Source organism: Trachypithecus francoisi, unplaced genomic scaffold (genome assembly GCF_009764315.1).
Source record: "Trachypithecus francoisi isolate TF-2019V2 unplaced genomic scaffold, Tfra_2.0 Lachesis_group0, whole genome shotgun sequence".
Lineage (NCBI taxonomy): Eukaryota > Metazoa > Chordata > Mammalia > Primates > Cercopithecidae > Trachypithecus > Trachypithecus francoisi.
In genome coordinates, this window is record NW_022681453.1 from 143124596 (window position 1) to 143146989 (window position 22394).

At 45.9% G+C, this 22394-nt stretch overlaps 1 protein-coding gene across 2 annotated transcripts in view; it reads left to right on the plus strand.

Annotated features, from left to right (window-relative positions):
- LIMD1 (LIM domains containing 1) overlaps positions 1–20478 on the plus strand; it is a 93620-nt gene extending 73142 nt beyond the window's left edge. For both annotated transcript variants that reach the window (XM_033212321.1, XM_033212322.1), the window contains 6 exons: positions 1314–1381; positions 3957–4019; positions 14790–14920; positions 15557–15608; positions 16437–16505; positions 19284–20478. In XM_033212321.1, the coding sequence (XP_033068212.1) occupies positions 1314–1381; positions 3957–4019; positions 14790–14920; positions 15557–15608; positions 16437–16505; positions 19284–19421 (521 nt within the window). In that variant the 3' untranslated portion in view covers positions 19422–20478. The remainder of the gene's footprint in view (positions 1–1313; positions 1382–3956; positions 4020–14789; positions 14921–15556; positions 15609–16436; positions 16506–19283) is intronic.
- Positions 20479–22394: the final 1916 nt, after the last annotated feature.

Below are 22394 nucleotides of genomic sequence, written 5' to 3' on the forward strand. Positions count from 1 at the left end.
CCTCAGCCTCCCAAGTAGCTGGGATTATAGGGACACACCACCACACCCAGCTAATTTTTGTATTTTTAGTAGAGGTGAGGTTTCATCATGTTGGTCAGGATGGTCTCCATCTCCTGACCTTGTGATCTACCCACCTCGGCCTCCCAAAGTGCTGGGATTCCAGCCTGTAGTTTCTTATACTAGTTTCTGTTTTTTATACTTAGGGCTTTCATCCATCTGGAGGTTTTTGTATTTGTAGTTAAAGTTACTTCCTTTTTTATGCCTTTTCCGCTGCATTGATGCTTTCAGGGTCCTCTCTGAGGTCTGAGGAGTGTTCTTTGACAGTCTTGTCGCTATCTGCTCTGCGCTGCTTTGCCTCTTGTGGGCGTCACCAGGTGAGGGCAGCCAGTGTTTGTCTGGTGGGTTTCTCTGTATCTCGGGCACTGTTTGTGACGTTGGTGATTTTACTTTCATGTTGTGGACCCTGGCCCAAAGGGCTTGTTTAACTTTTCGCGGAGAGTTCATTCAGTTTCCGAAGCCCCCGCATTGCCTGTTGAGTATGTGTTGAGCCTGGCACTGGAAATGCCCTCAGATCTGTGAATACTGCCAAGTAGGGGATCCCGGGACACCCTAATGATGCCTCTGCCGACCTTGAGCTCACAGCCCCATTGTGTTTTCCATAAGAGATGAGAGGGACTGATAAAGGATGTTTACCTGTGTTAGCCTTATGGAAGCAACAGTTCCCTCCAAGGAATCAGGGTGCTTTGAACTTCTCCCACTCCTGCTCACTCATTTTAGGTCAAGAGAAAACAAAAATATCCTTCCAACAATGTGTGTTTTCTACAGTTTAGGCGAGAAAAAGATAGGAAAATCATAGTTAACCAATGTATAGGACTCTCTTGATAGGCGGTCAGAGTGGTCCTGAAGCGTATGTCCAAGGTGACTATCCTAAATGCCTGTGGGAAACTGCATCTTCACCAGAGACTTGCCCAGACGCCCTCTTGTGTTGCCTCTGCTGTCCCGCCACCAAATGCTTTGCTGGTGTCTTTCCAAGCAGAGAGGAGGTGCTGGAAGGTGAGCGTAGGATGACTTCCAAGTCAGCCCTTGAGTCTTTTTGCCAAATAGCACCTGCCAGGGCACCCTACCTCCCAGCCTCAGCCTGCCTGCCTCTCGCCGAGGGCCACGGCATCTTTTAGGAACTGGAAAGTGTCATTGACAGTTGGCGGTTTTTACGTGTTTATTTCTGCCTAAAGATTTTGCTTTTCACTTTGCACTTTTTCCACTGCATATTAAAATTTTTCTTTTTTGCTCTGTCTTTGTGTGTTTTTCCTTAGGCCGGAAGCTGAGAGGAAAAGCCTTTTATTTTGTCAACGGCAAAGTGTTTTGTGAAGAAGACTTCCTGGTGAGTGTGTCACCGAAGCCTCTCCTTGCATGTCCTGGCCAGAGTCAGAGGGCAGGGGCCTGGGGGGACCTGGGCTAGCGCACAGGGAAGCTGCACTGCTGGAGAGAGGGGCCCTGCCTTTCCTTCTGTAGATACATGGGGGTGGCCGTGTTCCTGAGGCCAATGGCAAACCACACAGCCTTGTACTTTGAAGAAACTGTGGGGTCACTTGGCCTATCCTCTTGCTGCTTTCTGCAGTTCTGCCTCTTCCACCATCCTGGACTCCTCCTCTTAGACCTCTGGACTGAGACCTGGGCTCTCTTCTTCTCATCCCACTCTCTCTGGGAATCTAGCTTCTCCCATGGACTGAAAGTTCATCCATGTGCCAGTGACTCCCAGACCTGAGCTCTAGCCCTACCGCACCTCTGAGGCCAGCGGCTGGCATCCCACTGGCCCCTGGACATGTCCCCTGGGCTGTGTCCCAGCCTCTCACATACCAGCCTCTCACCATACTTGTGTGAACCAAGACCCTTGCCTTGGGTCCTGATCTGTGAGAATTGCCTCCTAGGTGTGTCCTCAACCCCACCTCCTTGAATGCAGCCAGGCGTTGAACTCTGTGCTGCCATGTCTTCCACAGTTCTGCCTCCGTTCATACCTCCGGCATGGCTCAGCCAGCCTAGCTTAACGGCCTCCACACCCCCGCATCAAGAGGCCTTATAGGGCATAAACCTGGCCTGCTTGGTCCCAGCATGTGTAGGGTAGAAAGCACGCTCAGAAGCCCTCCAAGGTCTGGACTCCTCAGCTTCCCATACCTGTGCAACCTCATGCCTTCATGCCTTTGCTTGGGCCATTTCCTGCTTGCAATGTCTTGCCCCTTTATTTTCCCAGAGCCCCCCAACAGCCTTCCTGTCCCTCCTGCTCCCACCATGGAGGAGCTCCTCTGTGCTGCCATGACGCCCGGGACCTGCCCTGGCAGGGCTGTGGGCTGTTAGTCCTGAGCATTATGTCTGTTTACAAGTCTCTCCTCCATTGACTGACAGCTCCCAGGGTGGAAAGAACATGTGTCTTCACCTTCACACCTGCAGATTCTAACACGATGCCATGCAGAGTGGGTGCTTGATAGATGGTGGTTGAAATGACCCTGTCATCTCAGGGATGAGGAATGTGAGATGCAGAGATGGGCTCAGGGCCAGCTTCTCCCTGCCTTCCCTTGGAGAAAAGCTCTATTTGGTTTTCACTGAAAAGTTGATTCATTATGACTCCTGTTGGCCCGAAACAGACAAGCAAACCCAAACGGGCTTAAGTAAAAAGGAAATTATTCCAGCAGTGCCTCAGGAGTCATTTTCTCCACAGTTTTTGGCCCTGTGTCTCAGTGGTAGCTTCAGTCTCAGGTCCTGTGTGATGGCCAGATGTTGGCAGGACCCCAGAGTTTACATTCTCTCAGTTTCACATCCAACGGGCAAGAGTGCCAGTCCCTCCTTCGGAATCCTTAACAGACATCTCCTGGAGTCTCATTGGCTCTTACTGGGCCACATGCCCGCCCTTGGAAAAACTATCAGTGCTGGAGGAGTGCAAGGCTCTGAGGGACCAGGTCTGTCAATGCCCTGCCTGGGCCCTGGCGTGGAGCCAGCCCACATGGTGATGGGAGCCACGTGGTGTGGGGCTGGGGGCTGGATCCCAAATGAAAATAAAGAATTATTACCCCCAGAATGGGGCGTAGGTGCCAGATGACAGAAACCTCCACCACATGGTGTAGAGTTGCAGAAAGTTTCCCTTTTTAATTTTTCCCACCTTCCTTTCATTAGGTTTCCCCCAGGTAAGTTGTGTTTGTTATACCCAAACTTCTAGTCTAGTGTGTAGCATCTAGTATGTTTTTTGAAGAAAGTACCTCATGTCTTTCAAGACTCTGTGTGTGTATGTGTTTAGGTAAGGTAAAGTAGGTAATTATCAAGTTTCTTTGAAGCTAACTATAAAAGGTATTAACCAAAACCGGAGTTGAATTTGATTCCTGTCCTTACCCTTTGTTGGCTGTGTGACCTTGAAAAGGTCACTTAACCTCTCTGAGCTGCCCTCTGCTTCTATTTGAGGATTCTGGGTAATAATGTAGACCTTGCAGAATTGTCATAAGCATTAGAGTGGTGGTTTGAGAATGCATCAGAATCCCCTGAAAGTCTTGTGAAAACACAGATTGCCAGAACCCACCCCCCGAGTTTCCAAATCAGTAGGTCTGGAGTGGAGCCCAAGGATTTGCATTTTTTACAAGCTTTCAAGTGATGCCAGGGAACTGCTCTTTGAGAACTACTGAGATGGGATTAAAGCATCTCTATATGCAGTCCCTTACATAGAGCCTGGCATGCTGTAGGTGCCCAGACACAGTCATTGTTAGAGTGAGTGGTACTAGTATTTGTGATGGCTTTTGTGGCAGAGGATATTCTGTGACTCAGCCCACAGCTGTGTTGTACTTGGGGAATGACAGAATTCTGCACAGAGTGACACATCTTTCTGAGAAATTCCTTATAATCCTCTTGGCTGGTGGGGAGGTGGCTGATTCGTCTTCCCAGTCTGGGTTTAACTTTCTTTTCTTTTTCTTCTGCAGTACTCTGGTTTCCAGCAGTCGGCTGACAGGTGTTTTCTTTGTGGACATCTGATCATGGACATGGTGAGTAGGTCAGCCAAAGAGGAGAACAGCATCTCAGGTGGAGGAGGTGGCGTTTAGAGAAAAAAGATATTAATAATTGAGGACAGTGTTTCTTATCTTGATTTGTGGTTACGGCTGGACGCAGTGGCTCACGCCTTAATCCCAGCACTTTGGGAGACTAAGGCGGGCGGATCACGAGGTCAGGAGTTTGAGACCAGCCTGGCCAATACGGTGAAACCTCGTCTCTACTAAAAATACAAAAATTATCCGGGAGTGGTGGTGTGTGCCTGTAGTCCCAGCTACTTGAGAGGCCGAGGCGGGAGAATTGCTTGAACCCGGAAGGCAGAGGTTGCAGTGAGCCGAGATCGCACCACTGCATTCCAGCCTGGACAACAGAGTGAGACTCCATCTCAAAAAAAAAAAAGACGTCCCTATAAAGTGCAGCTTGCTTGATCTAATAGAACCCACATTGCTGGCTTTTATTGGAATTAACATCTTCAACCATCTAGAGCACACGATGTCATGTTTCCGGTAATGCTTTCTCCTCCTCTGGGCTGTTTGAATCACACTGGCCTCCCTCTGGCTTCTCTGTGATCCTTGTGGCATCCCAGGTGAGATGCTAAATACGGTCGGTTTTCACTGCAGAAATCTCAGCTACCTTGGAGTCAAATGGAGGAAGCCAGAGGAGCAAAGTTTTTCTCCCTGTGTTGTGCCCAGCTCACACCATTACTAAGATGAGTTTTTTTGGGCCTGTCATTTAGTTCTGAGACAGCAGAGCAAGGACCAGGTTTTATACATTCCATTCCTTGCTCAGTCACTGGCTCTCTGAGGTGATCTTGGGTTTCAGGTCTTCGGTGAAGACAATTTTTCCCTAGAGGGTTAGGTTATGAGGTTAATGAATACAAGGTCAAATTGTTCACCATTGTAAATCAGCCTTTAAGAAGTTCTTTAACATACTGATTAGAGGAAATGATTATATAACATACTTTTAGTTGGAAAGAGTTAAATCCCTCTCTATGCTGACTCATTAATTTCATTCTAGAGAAGATAATTTCTAATCATTAGTATTTTAAATTTTACCTTTTTATTGAGAAGTAACTCAGAGTAAAAGATACAAATCTTAAGTGTACCTCTGAACGAGTTTTCACATGTGCATATACCCCTGTAACCACCACCCAGATGAAGGTGTAGAACACTTCCCAAACTCCAGAAAGTTCCTTCTTGTCTCTTCCCACTTAAGACCCCACTCCCACAAAGGCAACCACTATTCCAACTTCTATTGCCAGAAATTCATTTTGCTGGTTCTGGAACTTCATATAAATAGAAACTTATAGTATAGATGCTTTCAGGTCTTATTACATATGTTTTTGAGCTTCATCCATACTGTTACCTGTGTTGGTAGTTCATTGATTTGTATTGCTAAGTGAAATTCCATTGTATGGATATAGCACAATTTATTTCTCCATCTCATGTTGATGGGGATTTGATGGTTTCTAGTTTTTTGCTATTTATGCATGAAGCTGCTGTGAACACTCTTGTGCATGTCTTTCATGGACATAAACATTCATTTCTGCTGGTTATATGCTAACGTTTATAAAACATCAGTGACCCAGAGTCCTCCCTATTTATGGTGAATATCTACTATCACCCAGGCTTGAACAGACCTCAGCAGAGGTCTTAGTCCTGTTAGAGCCGTGTCCTCTTTAGTAGCCAAGACTTCCCTGGGAAACGTGGCCCTTCCGCCATGCTCACAGTGGAAGGTAGGCAGAAGCTACATATGCTTACCGCTCCTTCCCGGGTATCTTCTAGACTCTGTAGGGTTCTATTTCTTTAGCAGAATTTGACTTTTTTTTTTTGAGACGGAGTCTCGCTCTTTCGCCCAGGCTAGAGTGCAGTGGCCGGATCTCGGCTCACTGCAAGCTCCGCCTCCCGGGTTTACGCCATTCTCCTGCCTCAGCCTCCCGAGTAGCTGGGACTACAGGCGCCCGCCAGCTCGCCCTGCTAGGTTTTTTTGTATTTTTTAGTAGAGACGGAGTTTCACCGTATTAGCCAGGATGGTCTCGATCTCCTGACCTCGTGATCCGTCCGTCTCGGCCTCCCAAAATGCTGGGATTACAGGCTTGAGCCACCGCGCCCGGCCTGACTTTGTTTTTAGTGTCCTGACAAACCTAGTGCATATGAAGTCAACATGGTCCGAATTTATAAGTATGATTATACCCTGTTCTTAGTTCTAGTAATCCTACGACTTCTTTGGATAACCTCAGGATATGTCATTTATCTATTGCTGCATGACAAACTACCCTCAAACTTTATAGTTTAAAACAACAGTGATTTCTTATTTATCATCAAGCTTCGTGCTGTGGGTCAGGATTTAGGTCAGGATTCAGCAGGCCAATTCATCTGCTCTGTGTGGCATTGACTGGGGTCTCTTACTTAACTTTGTTCAGCTGGTAGCACAGTTGAACTGGGACATCCAAGATGACCTCTCACCCTCCAGGCCCCTCTCTAATCATTTAGTAGTCTAGTTCAGACTTCCTTACAGCAAGAGATAGGAAGTCAAAGCTACCAGTCTTCTTTTATTATTTATTTATTTATTTATTTATTATACTTTAAATTCTAGGGTACATGTGCATAACGTGCAGGTTTGTTACATATGTATACTTGTGCCATGTTGGTGTGCTGCACCATCAACTCGTCAGCACCCATCAGTTCATCATTTATATCATGTATAACTCCCAATGCAATCCCTCCCCCCTCCCCCCTCCCCATGATAGGCCCCAGTGTGTGATGTTCCCCTTCCCGAGTCCAAGTGATCTCATTGTTCAGTTCCCACCTATGAGTGAGAACATGCGGTGTTTGGTTTTCTGTTCTTGTGATAGTTTGCTAAGAATGATGGTTTCCAGCTGCATCCATGTCCCTACAAAGGACGCAAACTCATCCTTGTTTATGGCTGCATAGTATTCCATGGTGTATATGTGCCACATTTTCTTAATCCAGTCTGTCACAGATGGACATTTGGGTTGATTCCAAGTCTTTGCTATTGTGAATAGTGCCGCAATAAACATACGTGTGCATGTGTCTTTGTAGTAGAATAATTTATAATCCTTTGGGTATATACCCAGTAGTGGGATGGCTGGGTCATATGGTACATCTAGTTCTAGATCCTTGAGGAATTGCCATACTGTTTTCCATAATGGTTGAACTAGTTTACAATCCCACCAACAGTGTAAAAGTGTTCCTATTTCTCCACATCCTCTCAACAGCTGTTGTTTCCTGACTTTTTAATGATTGCCATTCTAACTGGTGTGAGATGGTATCTCATTGTGGTTTTGATTTGCATTTCTCTGATGGCGAGTGATGATGAGCATTTTTTCATGTGTCTGTTGGCTGTATGAATGTCTTCTTTTGAGAAATGTCTGTTCATATCCTTTGCCCACTTTTTGATGGGGTTGTTTGTTTTTTCTTGTATATTTGTTTGAGTTCTTTGTAGATTCTGGATATTAGCCCTTTGTCAGATGAGTAGATTGCAAAAATGTTCTCCCATTCTGTAGGTTGCCTGTTCACTCTGATGGTAGTTCTTTTGCCGTGCAGAAGCTCTTTAGTTTAATGAGATCCCATTTGTCAATTTTGGCTTTTGCTGCCGTTGCTTTTGGTGTTTTAGACATGAAGTCCTTGCCCATGCCTATGTCCTGAATGGTACTACCTAGATTTTCTTCTAGTGTTTTTATGGTATTAGGTCTAACATTTAAGTCTCTAATCCATCTTGAATTAATCTTCATATAAGGAGTAAGGAAAGGATCCAGTTTCAGCTTTCTACTTATGGCTAGCCAATTTTCCCAGCACCATTTATTAAACAGAGAATCCTTTCCCCATTTCTTGTTTCTCTCAGGTTTGTCAAAGATCAGATGGCTGTAGATGTGTGGTATTATTTCTGAGGACTCTGTTCTGTTCCATTGGTCTATATCTCTGTTTTAGTACCAGTACCATGCTGTTTTGGTTACTGTAGCCTTGTAGTATAGTTTGAAGTCAGGTAGCGTGACGCCTCCAGCTTTGTCCTTTTGACTTAGGATTGTCTTGGCAGTGCGGGCTCTTTTTTGGTTCCATATGAACTTTAAAGCCGTTTTTTCCAATTCTGTGAAGAAACTCATTGGTAGCTTGATGGGGATGGCATTGAATCTATAAATAACCTTGGGCAGTATGGCCATTTTCACGATATTGATTCTTCCTATCCATGAGCATGGTATGTTCTTCCATTTGTTTGTGTCCTCTTTGATTTCACTGAGCAGTGGTTTGTAGTTCTCCTTGAAGAGGTCCTTGACATCCCTTGTAAGTTGGATTCCTAGGTATTTTATTCTCTTTGAAGCAATTGTGAATGGAAGTTCATTCATGATTTGGCTCTCTGTTTGTCTGTTACTGGTGTATAAGAATGCTTGTGATATTTGCACATTAATTTTGTATCCTGAGACTTTGCTGAAGTTGCTTATCAGCTTAAGGAGATTTTGGGCTGAGACAATGGGGTTTTCTAAATATACAATCATGTCATCTGCAAACAGGGACAATCTGACTTCTTCTTTTCCTAACTGAATACCCTTGATTTCTTTCTCTTGCCTGATTGCCCTAGCCAGAACTTCCAACACTATGTTGAATAGGAGTGGTGAGAGAGGGCATCCCTGTCTTGTGCCAGTTTTCAAAGGGAATTTTTCCAGTTTTTGCCCATTCAGTATGATATTAGCTGTGGGTTTGTCATAAATAGCTCTTATTATTTTGAGGTACGTTCCATCAATACCGAATTTATTGAGCGTTTTTAGCATGAAGGGCTGTTGAATTTTGTCAAAGGCCTTTTCTGCATCTATTGAGATAATCATGTGGTTCTTTTCTTTGGTTCTGTTTATATGCTGGATTACGTTTATTGATTTGCGAATGTTGAACCAGCCTTGCATCCCAGGGATGAAGCCCACTTGATCATGGTGGATAAGCTTTTGGATGTGCTGCTGAATCCAGTTTGCCAGTATTTTATTGAGGATTTTTGCATCGATGTTCATCAGGGATATTGGTCTAAAATTCTCTTTTTTTGTTGTGTCTCTGCCAGACTTTGGTATCAGGATGATGTTGGCCTCATAAAATGAGTTAGGGAGGATTCCCTCTTTTTCTATTGATTGGAATAGTTTCAGAAGGAATGGTACCAGCTCCTCCTTGTACCTCTGGTAGAATTCAGCTGTGAATCCATCTGGTCCTGGACTTTTTTTGGTGGGTAGGCTATTAATTATTGCCTCAATTTCAGAGCCTGCTATTGGTCTATTCAGGGATTCAACTTCTTCCTGGTTTAGTCTTGGGAGAGTGTAAGTGTCCAGGAAATTATCCATTTCTTCTAGATTTTCTAGTTGATTTGCATAGAGGTGTTTATAGTATTCTCTGATGGTAGTTTGTATTTTTGTGGGGTCGGTGGTGATATCCCCTTTATCATTTTTTATTGCATCTATTTGATTCCTCTCTCTTTTCTTCTTTATTAGTCTTGCTAGTGGTCTGTCAATTTTGTTGATCTTTTCAAAAAACCAACTCCTGGATTCATTGATTTTTTGGAGGGTTTTTTGTGTCTCTATCTCCTTCAGTTCTGCTCTGATCTTAGTTATTTCTTGCCTTCTGCTAGCTTTTGAATGTGTTTGCTCTTGCCTCTTAGTTCTTTTAATTGTGATGTTAGAGTGTCAATTTTAGATCTTTCCTGCTTTCTCTTGTGGGCATTTAGTGCTATAAATTCCCTCTACACACTGCTTTAAATGTGTCCCAGAGATTCTGGTATGTTGTATCTTTGTTCTCATTGGTTTCAAAGAACATCTTTATTTCTGCTTTCATTTCGTTATGTACCCAGTAGTCATTCAGGAGCAAGTTGTTCAGTTTCCATGTAGTTGAGCGGTTTTGATTGAGTTTCTTAGTCCTGAGTTCTAGTTTGATTGCACTGTGGTCTGAGAGACAGTTTGTTATAATTTCTGTTCTTGACATTTGCTGAGGAGTGCTTTACTTCCAATTATGTGGTCAATTTTGGAATAAGTGCGATGTGGTGCTGAGAAGAATGTATATTCTGTTGATTTGGGGTGGAGAGTTCTATAGATGTCTATTAGGTCTGCTTGGTGCAGAGATGAGTTCAATTCCTGGATATCCTTGTTAACTTTCTGTCTCGTTGATCTGTCTGATGTTGACAGTGGAGTGTTGAAGTCTCCCATTATTAATGTATGGGAGTCTAAGTCTCTTTGTAAGTCTCTAAGGACTTGCTTTATGAATCTGGGTGCTCCTGTATTGGGTGCATATATATTTGGGATAGTTAGCTCTTCCTGTTGAATTGATCCCTTTACCATTATGTAATGGCCTTCTTTGTCTCTTTTGATCTTTGATGGTTTAAAGTCTGTTTTATCAGAGACTAGGATTGCAACCCCTGCTTTTTTTTGTTCTCCATTTGCTTGGTAGATCTTCCTCCATCCCTTTATTTTGAGCCTATGTATGTCTCTGCATGTGAGATGGGTCTCCTGAATACAGCAGATTGATGGGTCTTGACTCTTTATCCAGTTTGCCAGTCTGTGTCTTTTCATTGGAGCATTTAGTCCATTTACATTTAAGGTTAATATTGTTATGTGTGAACTTGATCCTGCCATTATGATATTAACTGGTTATTTTGCTCGTTATTTGATGCAGTTTCTTCCTAGCCTCGATGGTCTTTACATTTTGGCATGTTTTTGCAATGGCTGGTACCGGTTGTTCCTTTCCATGTTTAGGGCTTCCTTCAGGGTCTCTTGTAGGGCAGGCCTGGTGCTGACAAAATCTCTAAGCATTTGCTTATCTGTAAAGGATTTTATTTCTCCTTCACTTATGAAACTTAGTTTGGCTGGGTATGAAATTCTGGGTTTAAAATTCTTTTCTTTAAGAACATTGAATATTGGCCCCCACTCTCTTCTGGCTTGTAGAGTTTCTGCCGAGAGATCTGCTGTTAGTCTGATGGGCTTCCCTTTGTGGGTAACCGACCGACCTTTCTCTCTGGCTGCCCTTAAGATTTTTTCCTTCATTTCAACTTTGGTGAATCTGGCAATTATGTGTCTTGGAGTTGCTCTTCTGGAGGAGTATCTTTGTGGCGTTCTCTGTATTTCCTGAATTTGAATGGTGGCCTGCCCTACTAGGTTGGGGAAGTTCTCCTGGATGATATCCTGAAGAGTGTTTTCCAACTTGGTTCCATTTTCCCCCTCACTTTCAGGCACCCCACTCAGACGTAGATTTGGTCTTTTTACATAATCCCATACTTCTTGCAGGCTTTGTTCATTTCTTTTTCTTCTTTTTTCTTTTGGTTCTCTTCTCGCTTCATTTCATTCATTTGATCCTCAATCGCTGCTACTCTTTCTTCCAGTTGATCGAGTCGGTTACTGAAGCTTGTGCATTTGTCACGTATTTCTCGTGTCATGGTTTTCATCTCTGTCATTTCGTTTATGACCTTCTCTGCATTAATTAGTCTAGCTGTCAATTCTTCTACTCTTTTTTCAAGATTTTTAGTTTATTTGCGCTTGGTACGTAATTCCTCCTTTAGCTCTGAGAAGTTTGATGGACTGAAGCCTTCTTCTCTCATCTCGTCAATGTCATTCTCTGACCAGCTTTGATCCGTTGCTGGCGATGGGCTGCGCTCCTTTGCAGGGGGAGATGTGCTCTTATTTTTTGAATTTCCAGCTTTTCTGCCCTGCTTCCTCCCCATCTTTGTGGTTTTATCTGCCTCTGGTCCTTGATGATAGTGACGTACTGATGGGGTTTTGGTATAGGTGTCCTTCCTGTTTGATAGTTTTCCTTCTAACAGTCAGGACCCTCAGCTGTAGGTCTGTTGGAGATTGCTTGAGGTCCACTCCAGACCCTTTTTGCCTGGGTATCAGCAGCAGAGGTTGCAGAAGATAGAATATTGCTGAACAGCGAGTGTACCTGTCTGATTCTTCCTTTGGAAGCTTCCTCTCAGGGGTGTACTCCACCCTGTGAGGTGTGGGGTGTCAGACTGCCCCTAGTGGGGTATGTCTCCCAGTTAGGCTACTCAGGGGTCAGGGACCCACTTGAGCAGGCAGTCTGTCCGTTCTCAGATCTCAACCTCCGTGTGGGGAGATCCACTGCTCTCTTCAAAGCTGTCAGACAGAGTTGTTTGCGTCTGCAGAGGTTCTGCTGCTTTTTTGTTGTTTTTTAGCTGTGCCCTGTCCCCAGAGGTGGAGTCTACAGAGACAGGCAGGTTTCCTTGAGCTGCTGTGAGCTCCACCCAGTTCGAGCTTCCCAGCGGCTTTGTTTACCTACTTAAGCCTCAGCAATGGCGGGCGCCCCTCCCCCAGCCTCGCTGCTGACTTGCGGTTAGATCACAGACTGCTGTGTTAGCAATGAGGGAGGCTCCGTGGGCGTGGGACCCTCCCGGCCAGGTGTGGGATATATTCTCCTTGTGTGCCCGTTTGCTTAAAGCGCAGTATTGGGGTGGGAGTCACCCGATTTTCCAGGTGTTGTGTGTCTCAGTTCCCCTGGCTAGGAAAAGGGATTCCCTTCCCCCTTGCGCTTCCCAGGTGAGGCGATGCCTCGCCCTGCTTCAGCTCTCGCTGGTCGGGCTGCAGCAGCTGACCAGCACTGATTGTCTGGCACTCCCTAGTGAGATGACCCCAGTACCTCAGCTGAAAATGCAGAAATCACCGGTCTTCTGTGTCACTCGCGCTGGGAGTTGGAGACTGGAGCTGTTCCTATTCGCCATCTTGCTCCGCCCCCCGCTACCAGTCTTCTTAAGCCTTTGACTCAGAAATCTCAGAACATTGTTTCTTCTACTTTCTGTTAATTAAAGAAAGTCACAAAGCCAGTTCTGATTCAAGGGGAGGGGGAAATAGTCTCCATTTCTTGATGTGAGATCTCTACCATATGGGATAGTATGAAGTTGAACCTTCAGTCTTTCGGGTCTTCTCTAGACTTGAAAACTTTTAGTGAATGTCTAGACAGAACCCCAGCTGTCTAACTCTGTGTAAATTGTCTCCCTGTAAACCCTTTTGTTAATAGAGGGGTACATTCTGGGCTTGCAGGTTAGAACCAGGCATAGTCTCACATAAAAAAAGTATTACAGCTAGTCACAATGCAGCAAAATGGCATCTTTTTCCAATCTTACTTTAGGCACAATGTGAATTCAATTAATTTAAGGATCTCTTTCTGCCAAGACAGCATTCATCTTGGGGAAAATTCATTCCAAGGTCCAAACTACCAAATGGGTTTTGGAAGCCCAGCCAGTTGTTCTTCCTGTTTTGCCTTACTGCAGATTGAGAGGGTCCTCAAAGGGTAGTGAAACCCAAGAGAGAATGAGGAAGCCTGAAAGCTGAGCATTCAGAGGAAAGCTGGAATAGAACAACGCCCTCCTCTTGCCTTCCTGGCTGGAGCTTGTGCAATGTGGAGTTATCTGCCTGAGGCTTCCAGGAGAAGGAGCTGGAACACAGCATCTCTTTCCCCACAGGTCTCACAGTATACTGACAAGTCTTCCCTAAATCCAAAATCCTCTTTCTTCAGCCTGTTTGAAGGCTTTCTGTGTGGTTCTCACTGCTGGATGCTGATGACCGTTCTGTACATTCTTCGCAGATGCATGTTTTGGTGTGACCTTGCTCGTGTTGATTCTGTAGTTCAGTTGTTTTTGCTAGGTTTCATGACACAGGCAATTGCAGAAATGAATCTCCTAGAAGTCAGTGAAGATGCTTTCAACTGCAAATTATAGAAAAAACCCAGACTCAATTCGAGCTAAACCAATGATCCTCCAACTTTAATATATATCAGAATCACCCTATTAAAATACCAACTGCCGAGGCTTACCCCCAGAATTTCTGATTCAAGATATCTGGGATGGGGTCCAAGAATGTGCATTATTAACAAGTGTCCAGGGGCCACACTTCGAGGACCACTGACTTCATAGGAATGATATTTTATCTCACCTAAAAAGAGGCTTGGAAGTATGCGGTTCCATGATGAGTTAAATCAGTTACTTATGGACCTCACCAAGGATGTTCTTTCCATCTCTTCTCTTTCCTGCTGTCCATGTCTTGGATCTGTCCTGGTTTCAGGTTGGCTCTGGCAGTTCCAGGTATCCCATCCAGATCCAGATTAAATGACACTGAGAGGAAGAAGTTTGTGGGGCTTTCTCTCTATTGCATTTAAAAACAACAACAGAGAAACTTTACTTATTACACTTGGATTTGAGGTCATCGAGTTGAGTCAGAACTTCTAAATCATCATGCTCCAGAGTCAAAGCTGCAAGAAGGGGCACCCAAGAGGCAGAAGTGAAGGGGTTCCTTTTGAGCTCTGCCATTTCCACATGGAATTTCTTTCCATTTTTCCAAGTACTTGCTTCTTCCCAAATCTGGGAAGGATGGATCCTTCTCTGGCCCTGCTTTGCATCGTTTCCCACTTCTCCATGGTGGATTTTGGCCCTGGGATTGGCCCATCCCTCCCTTAGCATCTCTTTCGTATAAAGAACTGTGCAAGAGTTTCCTGCTCTGGGTGAGGGTTGGAAAGGAGCCCTCTTTCCCTCCCAGCTCAGAGACCCTGTGAGAGGCTGCAGAAAAAAGATTCTTAGGTGGTCTCTTCTGTGTATTCATCTAAACAGATTTGCCTTTCCCACCCCATCACCTCTTGCTTTTCTCCTAGGTGAAACTCGGGGGTAAGTGTACTCCGTGTGTGACTGCTCATGTAATCCTTAGGACTGATGTATTTCTCTCCCCTTCCACCATTCCATCCTTCCCTATAATCCCCACTGAGTCTTGGCCTCTCCTCCAGATCCTGCAAGCCCTGGGGAAGTCCTACCACCCCGGCTGTTTCCGCTGTGTCATCTGTAATGAGTGTCTGGATGGGGTGCCCTTCACCGTGGACTCAGAGAACAAGATCTACTGTGTCCGAGATTACCACAAGTAAGAAGGGACGGGAGCAGACAGGACCCATTCGTGTAGGCCAAGCTGATCTCAGTAGAGTGAGCGGTGGAAACTGACAGAACTGTGTTTGCCAGCTGCCCTTAGATCACAGTCCAGCAAAGGCTTAATGGTTTTGAGGGGTGCAGTAGGGATCTTGGGAGGTTGGTCAATGCCAGCATTGACAGGAATAGGTTAAAGAATCATGTTTAGTGAAAAAAAAACCAGAGCACAAAAAACTAATAATCGTATTCCTGGCTAGGCCTCGGGAGGAATCCACCAAGCCCTGTGGCTTCAGCATTACCTAACTTCACAAGGCCCCTATGCAGTGCTGGTTCCCACCAATCTTGGTTTGCCTGGGCCTGTGCTAGGCACCATGAGGAGTGTAAACAAATAGGTTAGTGCTGTCCCCAAAAGAGTGAGAGGCAGCCAATGTCCTCATTGCAGCTGGGGAACAAATACTAAGGCATATTCCACAAAGTGAGCCAGGTTCCAGACATTCTGTGAGGGAGGAGAGCAAAGGGCAGGAGGCAGCATGGAGGAAGGCTCTATGTGGATTCCAAGTGCAAGTCTGTCTCTGGGCTTTGCTCCCAGAAACAACACAGTGTGCATTTACTGCTGGTTTGTTTCTCCCCGCAGGGTGCTGGCCCCCAAGTGTGCAGCCTGTGGGCTTCCCATCCTTCCACCTGAGGTAAGATGCCTTTCCAGACATGCTCCCAGGGGCTTCTAAGACATGAATATCTCCCTGGGCTCATTTACAAGATCCATGTCCTGTCCTTACATCTTTTAAGGTATCCTTTTAAAAATCTCAACTCTGGCCTGGTGCAGTGGCTCACGCCTGTAATCCCACCACTTTAGGAGGCCCAGGCAGGCAGGAAAATTGCTTGAGGCCTAGAGTTTAAGAACAGCCTGGGCAACATAGCAAGACCTCATATCTACAGAAAATTGTTAAAAATTAGCCAAGCGTGGTGGCATGTGCCTGTAGTCCTAGCTGCTTGAGCCCAAGAGTTTGAGACTGCAGTGAGCTATGATGGTGCTACTGCATTCCAGTGGGTGACAGAACAAGACCTTGTCTCCAAAAAAAAAAAAAAAAACACCTCACCTTTGAGAGAAGTCACGTCCTCACCCTTCCTTGTTGACTGGCTTCCCCACCCCAGTACCCTTCTTGTGCTGGTTTGTCCCCATGATCAGGTCAAACTCCCTTACTTGATACTAATTCTTAGATTAGCAGGTGAGCAGAAAGACTTGTCTTTTATTCATTTTTTAAAATAAATGTCCATGTAAGTCTTTCTTTCAGTGTTGACTCCAACATTCCAGAAGGAAGGGCTCCTGTCCCTCCCACTTTCCCTCTCATCAGCTTAAATGTATTCTTTTTCCAACAAGTACTCCTGATTACCTTCTCCCGAGGCCACCTACTTGTTACCCCAAAACCCTCTTCCCTCCCCACCCTGTGGTACATCAAGCCCGACAGGCCCCTAACAGGTCTCTCCGGCGTGTTCTTGCTTTTCTTTGGTCCCAGGGCTCAGATGAGACCATCCGTGTCGTGTCCATGGACAGAGACTACCATGTGGAGTGTTACCACTGCGAGGTAGGCCCCTCCCCACCCAGCCCCCAGAGCCCATTGTAGACATCCAAGAGAAGAGCATCCTGCATTGACTGGGGTTGACCTCTTGGCAGTCAACAAGATTCTGGCAAGGTTCAGCCCTCTAGAACTTCTGTAGGAAATGGAGTGAAGGCTGGTTCTTAGGGTAGATAGGAGAAGATGGAAATGCTCAAGGTATAAAGGTCTTTCTTTTGCACATTCAGAACTATCAAGTCCTGCAACTGTTGGAGCTACTATCCCTGAAGCTGCAGAGCTAGGAGGGTGGTGGAGAGCATGGGTTTCAGGTCCTGTCTGGGGGCCACATTGTCAGGCAGGTGTGCGATTTGGGGAAGGGACACCCTCCCCTCCAGCTTGTAGGCTGTTCTGTCTGCCAGAAGCCCGTTTCTCAGCCAAGCCCTGGAAATCAGGAAGGCCCTCCTGGAAACAGGCATGTCAGCTGGTGGTGTGAAGGCAGGTGGGGTCCGCTTGCCCCTTCCTGCCCCGTGTCCCAATCCAGGATGAAGAAGCACTAGTAGCTGATGACGGTTAGGAAAGCTAGGGATCGCCCCTCACCAGCCCTTGTGAAGGGTGACCATGAAACTTCAGCCACAATTAAGTGAATTCACCCATGGAAGTAGATTACATTCATTTGGTGACCTTGTGAGTAGAGAACGGGGGTGTCCTTCATATAGACTTGTCCCACTGCCAACACTGAAGAAATGGGTGGGAATCGTTGCTGTGGGACCCCAGGTGCCCCAGGTCACTGCAGGAGAAAAAGGTGAGGACATTTGCTCAACAGGCCTCTCCACATTTTCTAGACCAGTGCTATCCAAAAGAAATAGAAGGGGCCAGGTGCGATGGCTCACACTTGTAATCCCAGCACTTTGGGAGGCTAAGGCTGGCAGATCACTTGAGGTCAGGAGTTCGAGACCAGCCTGGCCAACATGGCAAAATCCCATCTCTACTAAAAATACAAAAATTAGTGGGCATGGTGGCACACATCTGTAGTCCCAGCTACTCGGGAAGCTGAGACAGGAGAATTGCTTGAACCCGGGAGGTGGAGGTTGCAGTGACCTGAGATTGTGCTACTGCACTCCAGCCTGGGCGACAGAGCGAGACTCCATTTCAAAAAAAGAAAGAAATATGAGAGCAACAAATTAAAGTCATGGTATCATTTTAAGTTTTCTGGTAGCCACAATTAAAAAGTTAAAAGAAACAGGTGAGATTAATTATTTTATTCAGTTCAAAATATCCAGCCAGGCATGGGCCCATACCTGTAATCTTAGCACTTTGGAAGACCGAGGCAGGGGGATCACTTGAGCCCAGGAGTTTGAGAACAGCATGGGCAACACAGTGAGACCCCTGTCTCTACTAAAAATACAAAAATTAGCCAGGCATGCTGTGCCTATAGTCTCAGCTACTTGGGAAGCTAGGATCACGTCACCTCACTCTCCTCTGGGTGACAGAGCAAGACCCTGTCTTAAAAAAATAAAAAACCAAGGACCAGGCGCTGTGGCTCATGCCTGTAATCCCAGCACTTTGGGAGGCTGAGGTGAACAGATCACGAGGCCAGGAGATCGAGACCATCCTCGCTAACACGGTGAAACCCCATCTCTACTAAAAATACAAAAAATTAGCTGGGCGTGGTGGTGGGCACCTGTAATCCCAGCTACTTGGGAGGCTGAAGTAGGAGAATGGCGTGAACCCAGGAGGCGGAGGTTGCAGTGGAGCTGAGATCACGCCATTGTACTCCAGCCTGGGTGACAGAGTGAGACTCCATCTCAAAAATAAATAAATAAATAAAAATTAAAAATAAATAAAAATCTCACTGGGCGTGGTGGCTCACACCTGTAATCCCAACACTTTGGGAGGCCGAGGCAGGCAGATCAGTTGAGGTCAGGAGTTCAAGATCAGCCTGGCCAACATGGTGAAACTCTGTCTCTGCTAAAAATACAAAAATTAGCCAGATGTGGAGGTGCGTGCATAATCCCAGCTACTTGGGAGACTGAGGCAGGAGAATTGCTTGAACCCGGGAGGTGGATGTTGCAGTGAGCTGAGATCGCACCACTGTACTACAGCCTAGGAGACAGAGGGAGACTGTCTCAAAAAAGAAAAAAAAAAAATTCCAAATATTATCTTTTGAACACGTAATCAATATAAAAAAATTACTCATGAGATTTTTTTTGTAACTCCACAATTTATTTCTTCTAAAAAAAAATAGGATATGTGTGCAGGTTTGTTACATAGGTATACATTATACGTGTGCCATGGTGGTTTGCTGCACCTTTTGTCCCATCTTCTAAGTTCCCTCCCCTCAACCCCCACCTCCCAACAGGCCCTGGTGTGTCTTATTCCCCTCCCTGTGTCCATGTGTTCTCATTGTTCAACTCCCACTTGTGAGTGAGGACATGTGGGGTTTAGTTTTCTGTTCCTGTGTTAGTTTGCTGAGGATGATGGCTTCCAGCTTCATTCATGTCCCTGCAGAGGACATGCTCTCATTCCTTTTTCCCATGAAATATTTTTACATCCTCTTTTTGTCCTAAGTCTTGGGAATCTGCGTTTACACTGACAGCACATTTTAAGTGGTTCACAGCAAGTGTTATGTGGCTGTGTCTCCTGTGTTGGACAGGCCTCCACTGGGCGGGAGCTGTGTTTCTGCACCGGCATTTCCTGCCTATACAGAAAAACACAGCACCCTCTGCTGATTTTGGGGACTGTGACCTTCAGGTCAGTCTTGCAGTCTGTTTTGATTTGCTTCCCCTGGACATGTCTGCCTCCTCCCAGGACTGTGGTCTGGAGCTCAATGATGAAGATGGCCACCGCTGTTACCCGCTGGAGGACCACCTGTTCTGTCACTCCTGCCACGTGAAGAGGCTGGAGAAGAGACCCTCGTCCACAGCCCTTCATCAGCACCACTTCTAGCCAGAGCCACTTGCAGACATCATGGCAGGGGATGAGGAGCCGGGCTTGCTGCTGCTGCTTCCGGTGGCCCCTGGGGTGGAAGTGGGGTAGGGGAAGAGGAGGGGTGGAAGGGAGAGTTCCTGAGAGCATGTGTGGGGTGCCTTTCCTTTAACCAGGGAGGTGAACACTACCTGCCTGCTACGTGTATTTGCCAAGTGTTTTTCTCTGTTGCCACATTTTCCTCAGGTTACTCAGGAAAACGCTCCAGCACGTGCGTAGCATATGACCTGAGGTTGCATCATTGCAACAAAGGAATCCTCCTGTCCCCTCTGGGAACATTTCACGCTTCTGAAGGAGAGGTTCTTATTGAGCTTATTTCACAATATCCCCTTGAAGGGACAGCTCAGCTGCCAATACATTCACCCCTTTCTCTTCCTTCAGGAAAATACCTATACCCAAATGCCCCCTCCCCCCATACATCTCATGGCATGATTTAAGCCTTCTTTTCACCCAAGAGCTTCAGTTCTTCTGCAGAATGGCTGCAAATTTAATTGCATTAAGGCAAGAAGGAAGCTCTAATATGTGCTTTGTATCCTAAGACGAATTTGCTTAGAAAACCAGAAGTAAGATTTGAAATAAGTGAGGCAGGGTTTCCTCCTTAGACACTGACAAGCATTCTCTGTGCCCCTGCAAATCCTTACTCTCCTAAAGGCAGCTGAGGCCCCGACAGAAATTTGCCCTATATGAGTAAAACATGCTTTGGGAGAAGAACTTGGTGCAGGCACCAGGATTTTTTTGTTGCCCACGTCTTGCGCTGTTTTTCTCTGGAGTTTTCAAGAGTCAGTGACTTGGAAGGCCACTTCTGCAAGGCAAGTCTCAGGAACCCATGCCGGTACATCGCTTGCACCTGTTTTTAGCTTATTTCATGATGGGCTTTTGGGAAGAACTGCCTGCGTACTGAGAGACAGCTTCTGATAAACAGGAGCGTTTTTGTGTGTGCGAGATCTCTAAGCCAGCATGGAGGGAGTGCCTCAGGATAAGTTATTACATTCATTTTGTTGGTTTCTCTCCTGCCCAGTTCTTTTTTTTTTTTTTTTTTTTTTTTTTTGAGACGGAGTCTGGCTCTGCCGCCCAGGCTGGAGTGCAGTGGCCGGATCTCAGCTCACTGCAAGCTCCGCCTCCCGGGTTCACTCCATTCTCCTGCCTCAGCCTCCCGAGTAGCTGGGACTACAGGCGCCCGCCACCTCGCCCGGCTAATTTTTTTGTATTTTTTAGTAGAGACGGGGTTTCACCGTGTTAGCCAGGATGGTCTCGATCTCCTGACCTCATGATCCGCCCGTCTCGGCCTCCCAAAGTGCTGGGATTACAGGCTTGAGCCACCGTCCTGCCCAGTTCTTGGCACAGGCATTATGTTGGAAGAAACCAGTATAAGGTACACTGCTTTTGTCTGTTTTTTTAGTTGTTTCCCTTCACTTTCAGTCTTCCACACACAAAAAATACCTCACAGATAGAGCTTCACCAAATCACAGATTCAGAAGGAATTTGGCTTTCACACTGGACTCAGATAGCTTCTTCAGTGTGTTGGAAATCACTGGCTTCACACAGGCCCAACTCCAGCTGGTCAGGGCAGAGTGATCGTAACTAAAGGTCAGCGGGGAACAGATCCGATTCAGTGCTTTTACCTTATGCATTTCAGCATCCTGGCTCTCCAGGGTGGCAGGAACTGAGGGAGGGCCACACACTGGCGAGATTTCAAGACCACTCTCTGCACTGAAGAGGTAAAATTTGCACTGCAAGTCACATCCCTGAGACTGGAGGTCAATAACCCTTGGTATTTTGATTAGAAGAAGCTGCAAAAGAAAGGCAGCCCTTTTTACCATTGCCAGCGAGGCTGGGGACACCGGAGCCAGTGTGTGCACTCTGCCTCCTCACCTTGCACCCAGAGCAAGAGGACTGGGTGCTGGGCTGCTGAGGGCGGTCAGTGGAGCCCGTAGCACGTGTGAACTCAGGCTTTTCATTGGGCGTGGCTCTACTTCTAGGCCATGTTTTGACTCATTTGGTAACCATTGCCTGTAAAAAGCACAGAATTGGTGCCATGGATTATCCTCTCCATGTTGATGAAATTCATTCTGTTGGAATCCTTTGGCCAGATGTCACTTCAGCCAGGGTGTGCATTGTCATTGGTTCTTTTTCACAGGCTGAGCCTCCTGAAAACCCATGGACACTGGGGTTGGGGAAGTGAACCCTGAGGTGAGGACCCTCTCTTCCCATCAAGTCATCCAACTCAGTGTGGGCACAGCAGCGGGTGAATGAAGCCAGCCAATGTGTTAACCTGTCTCTGTCAACCTAAGAATGTTGGCCTTACTGACACACCTTTGCTCCATGTTCAAGACCAGAAGTAGCTGGGATTTGTTTGCAAATTGGGTAATTAGTTTAAAAATCTGTGATTACATTTTTAAATGAAATGTTTAAAGCGGCCTAGATTGAGGTGATTCAGATAGGTTTGCAAATATACCATTTTATATTGTCGAGAAAGAACAATAAGGGAATTTCCAGATGTCCTAGAAATCCTAGCCACAGATTTCTCTGGTTGTCAGTTTCCCTGGAGAAGGCTCCAGGTAGGAATCTCCAATCAGTTGTTTTTCTCCCCGCTTCAGGCCCTTGCACAAAAGCCATGAAGAGATTTCACCTACCTGGTATTTTAAATATAAATTATTAGCCAAATAGAATTATAATGGGGTTGTATTTATGGGCACCTAGAAAGCAAACACAAGGACTTGGTAGGCCAGGAAGAAAAGGTTTTAAAATTTAGAATGAATATCCCTCCTGGATTTTCTTTTTGACAATTCTTGGACTTTAGATAAAACAAGGAGGACTGTGGCCGGATTTCAGATCCCAAAGCCAGCCTTCATCTTAGGCCTTTGCCTCATCGTGCCTTTTAGGTTTTCTTACCCACTTTGTACCACACAAACATATTTGTTTCTCCTTTACTCA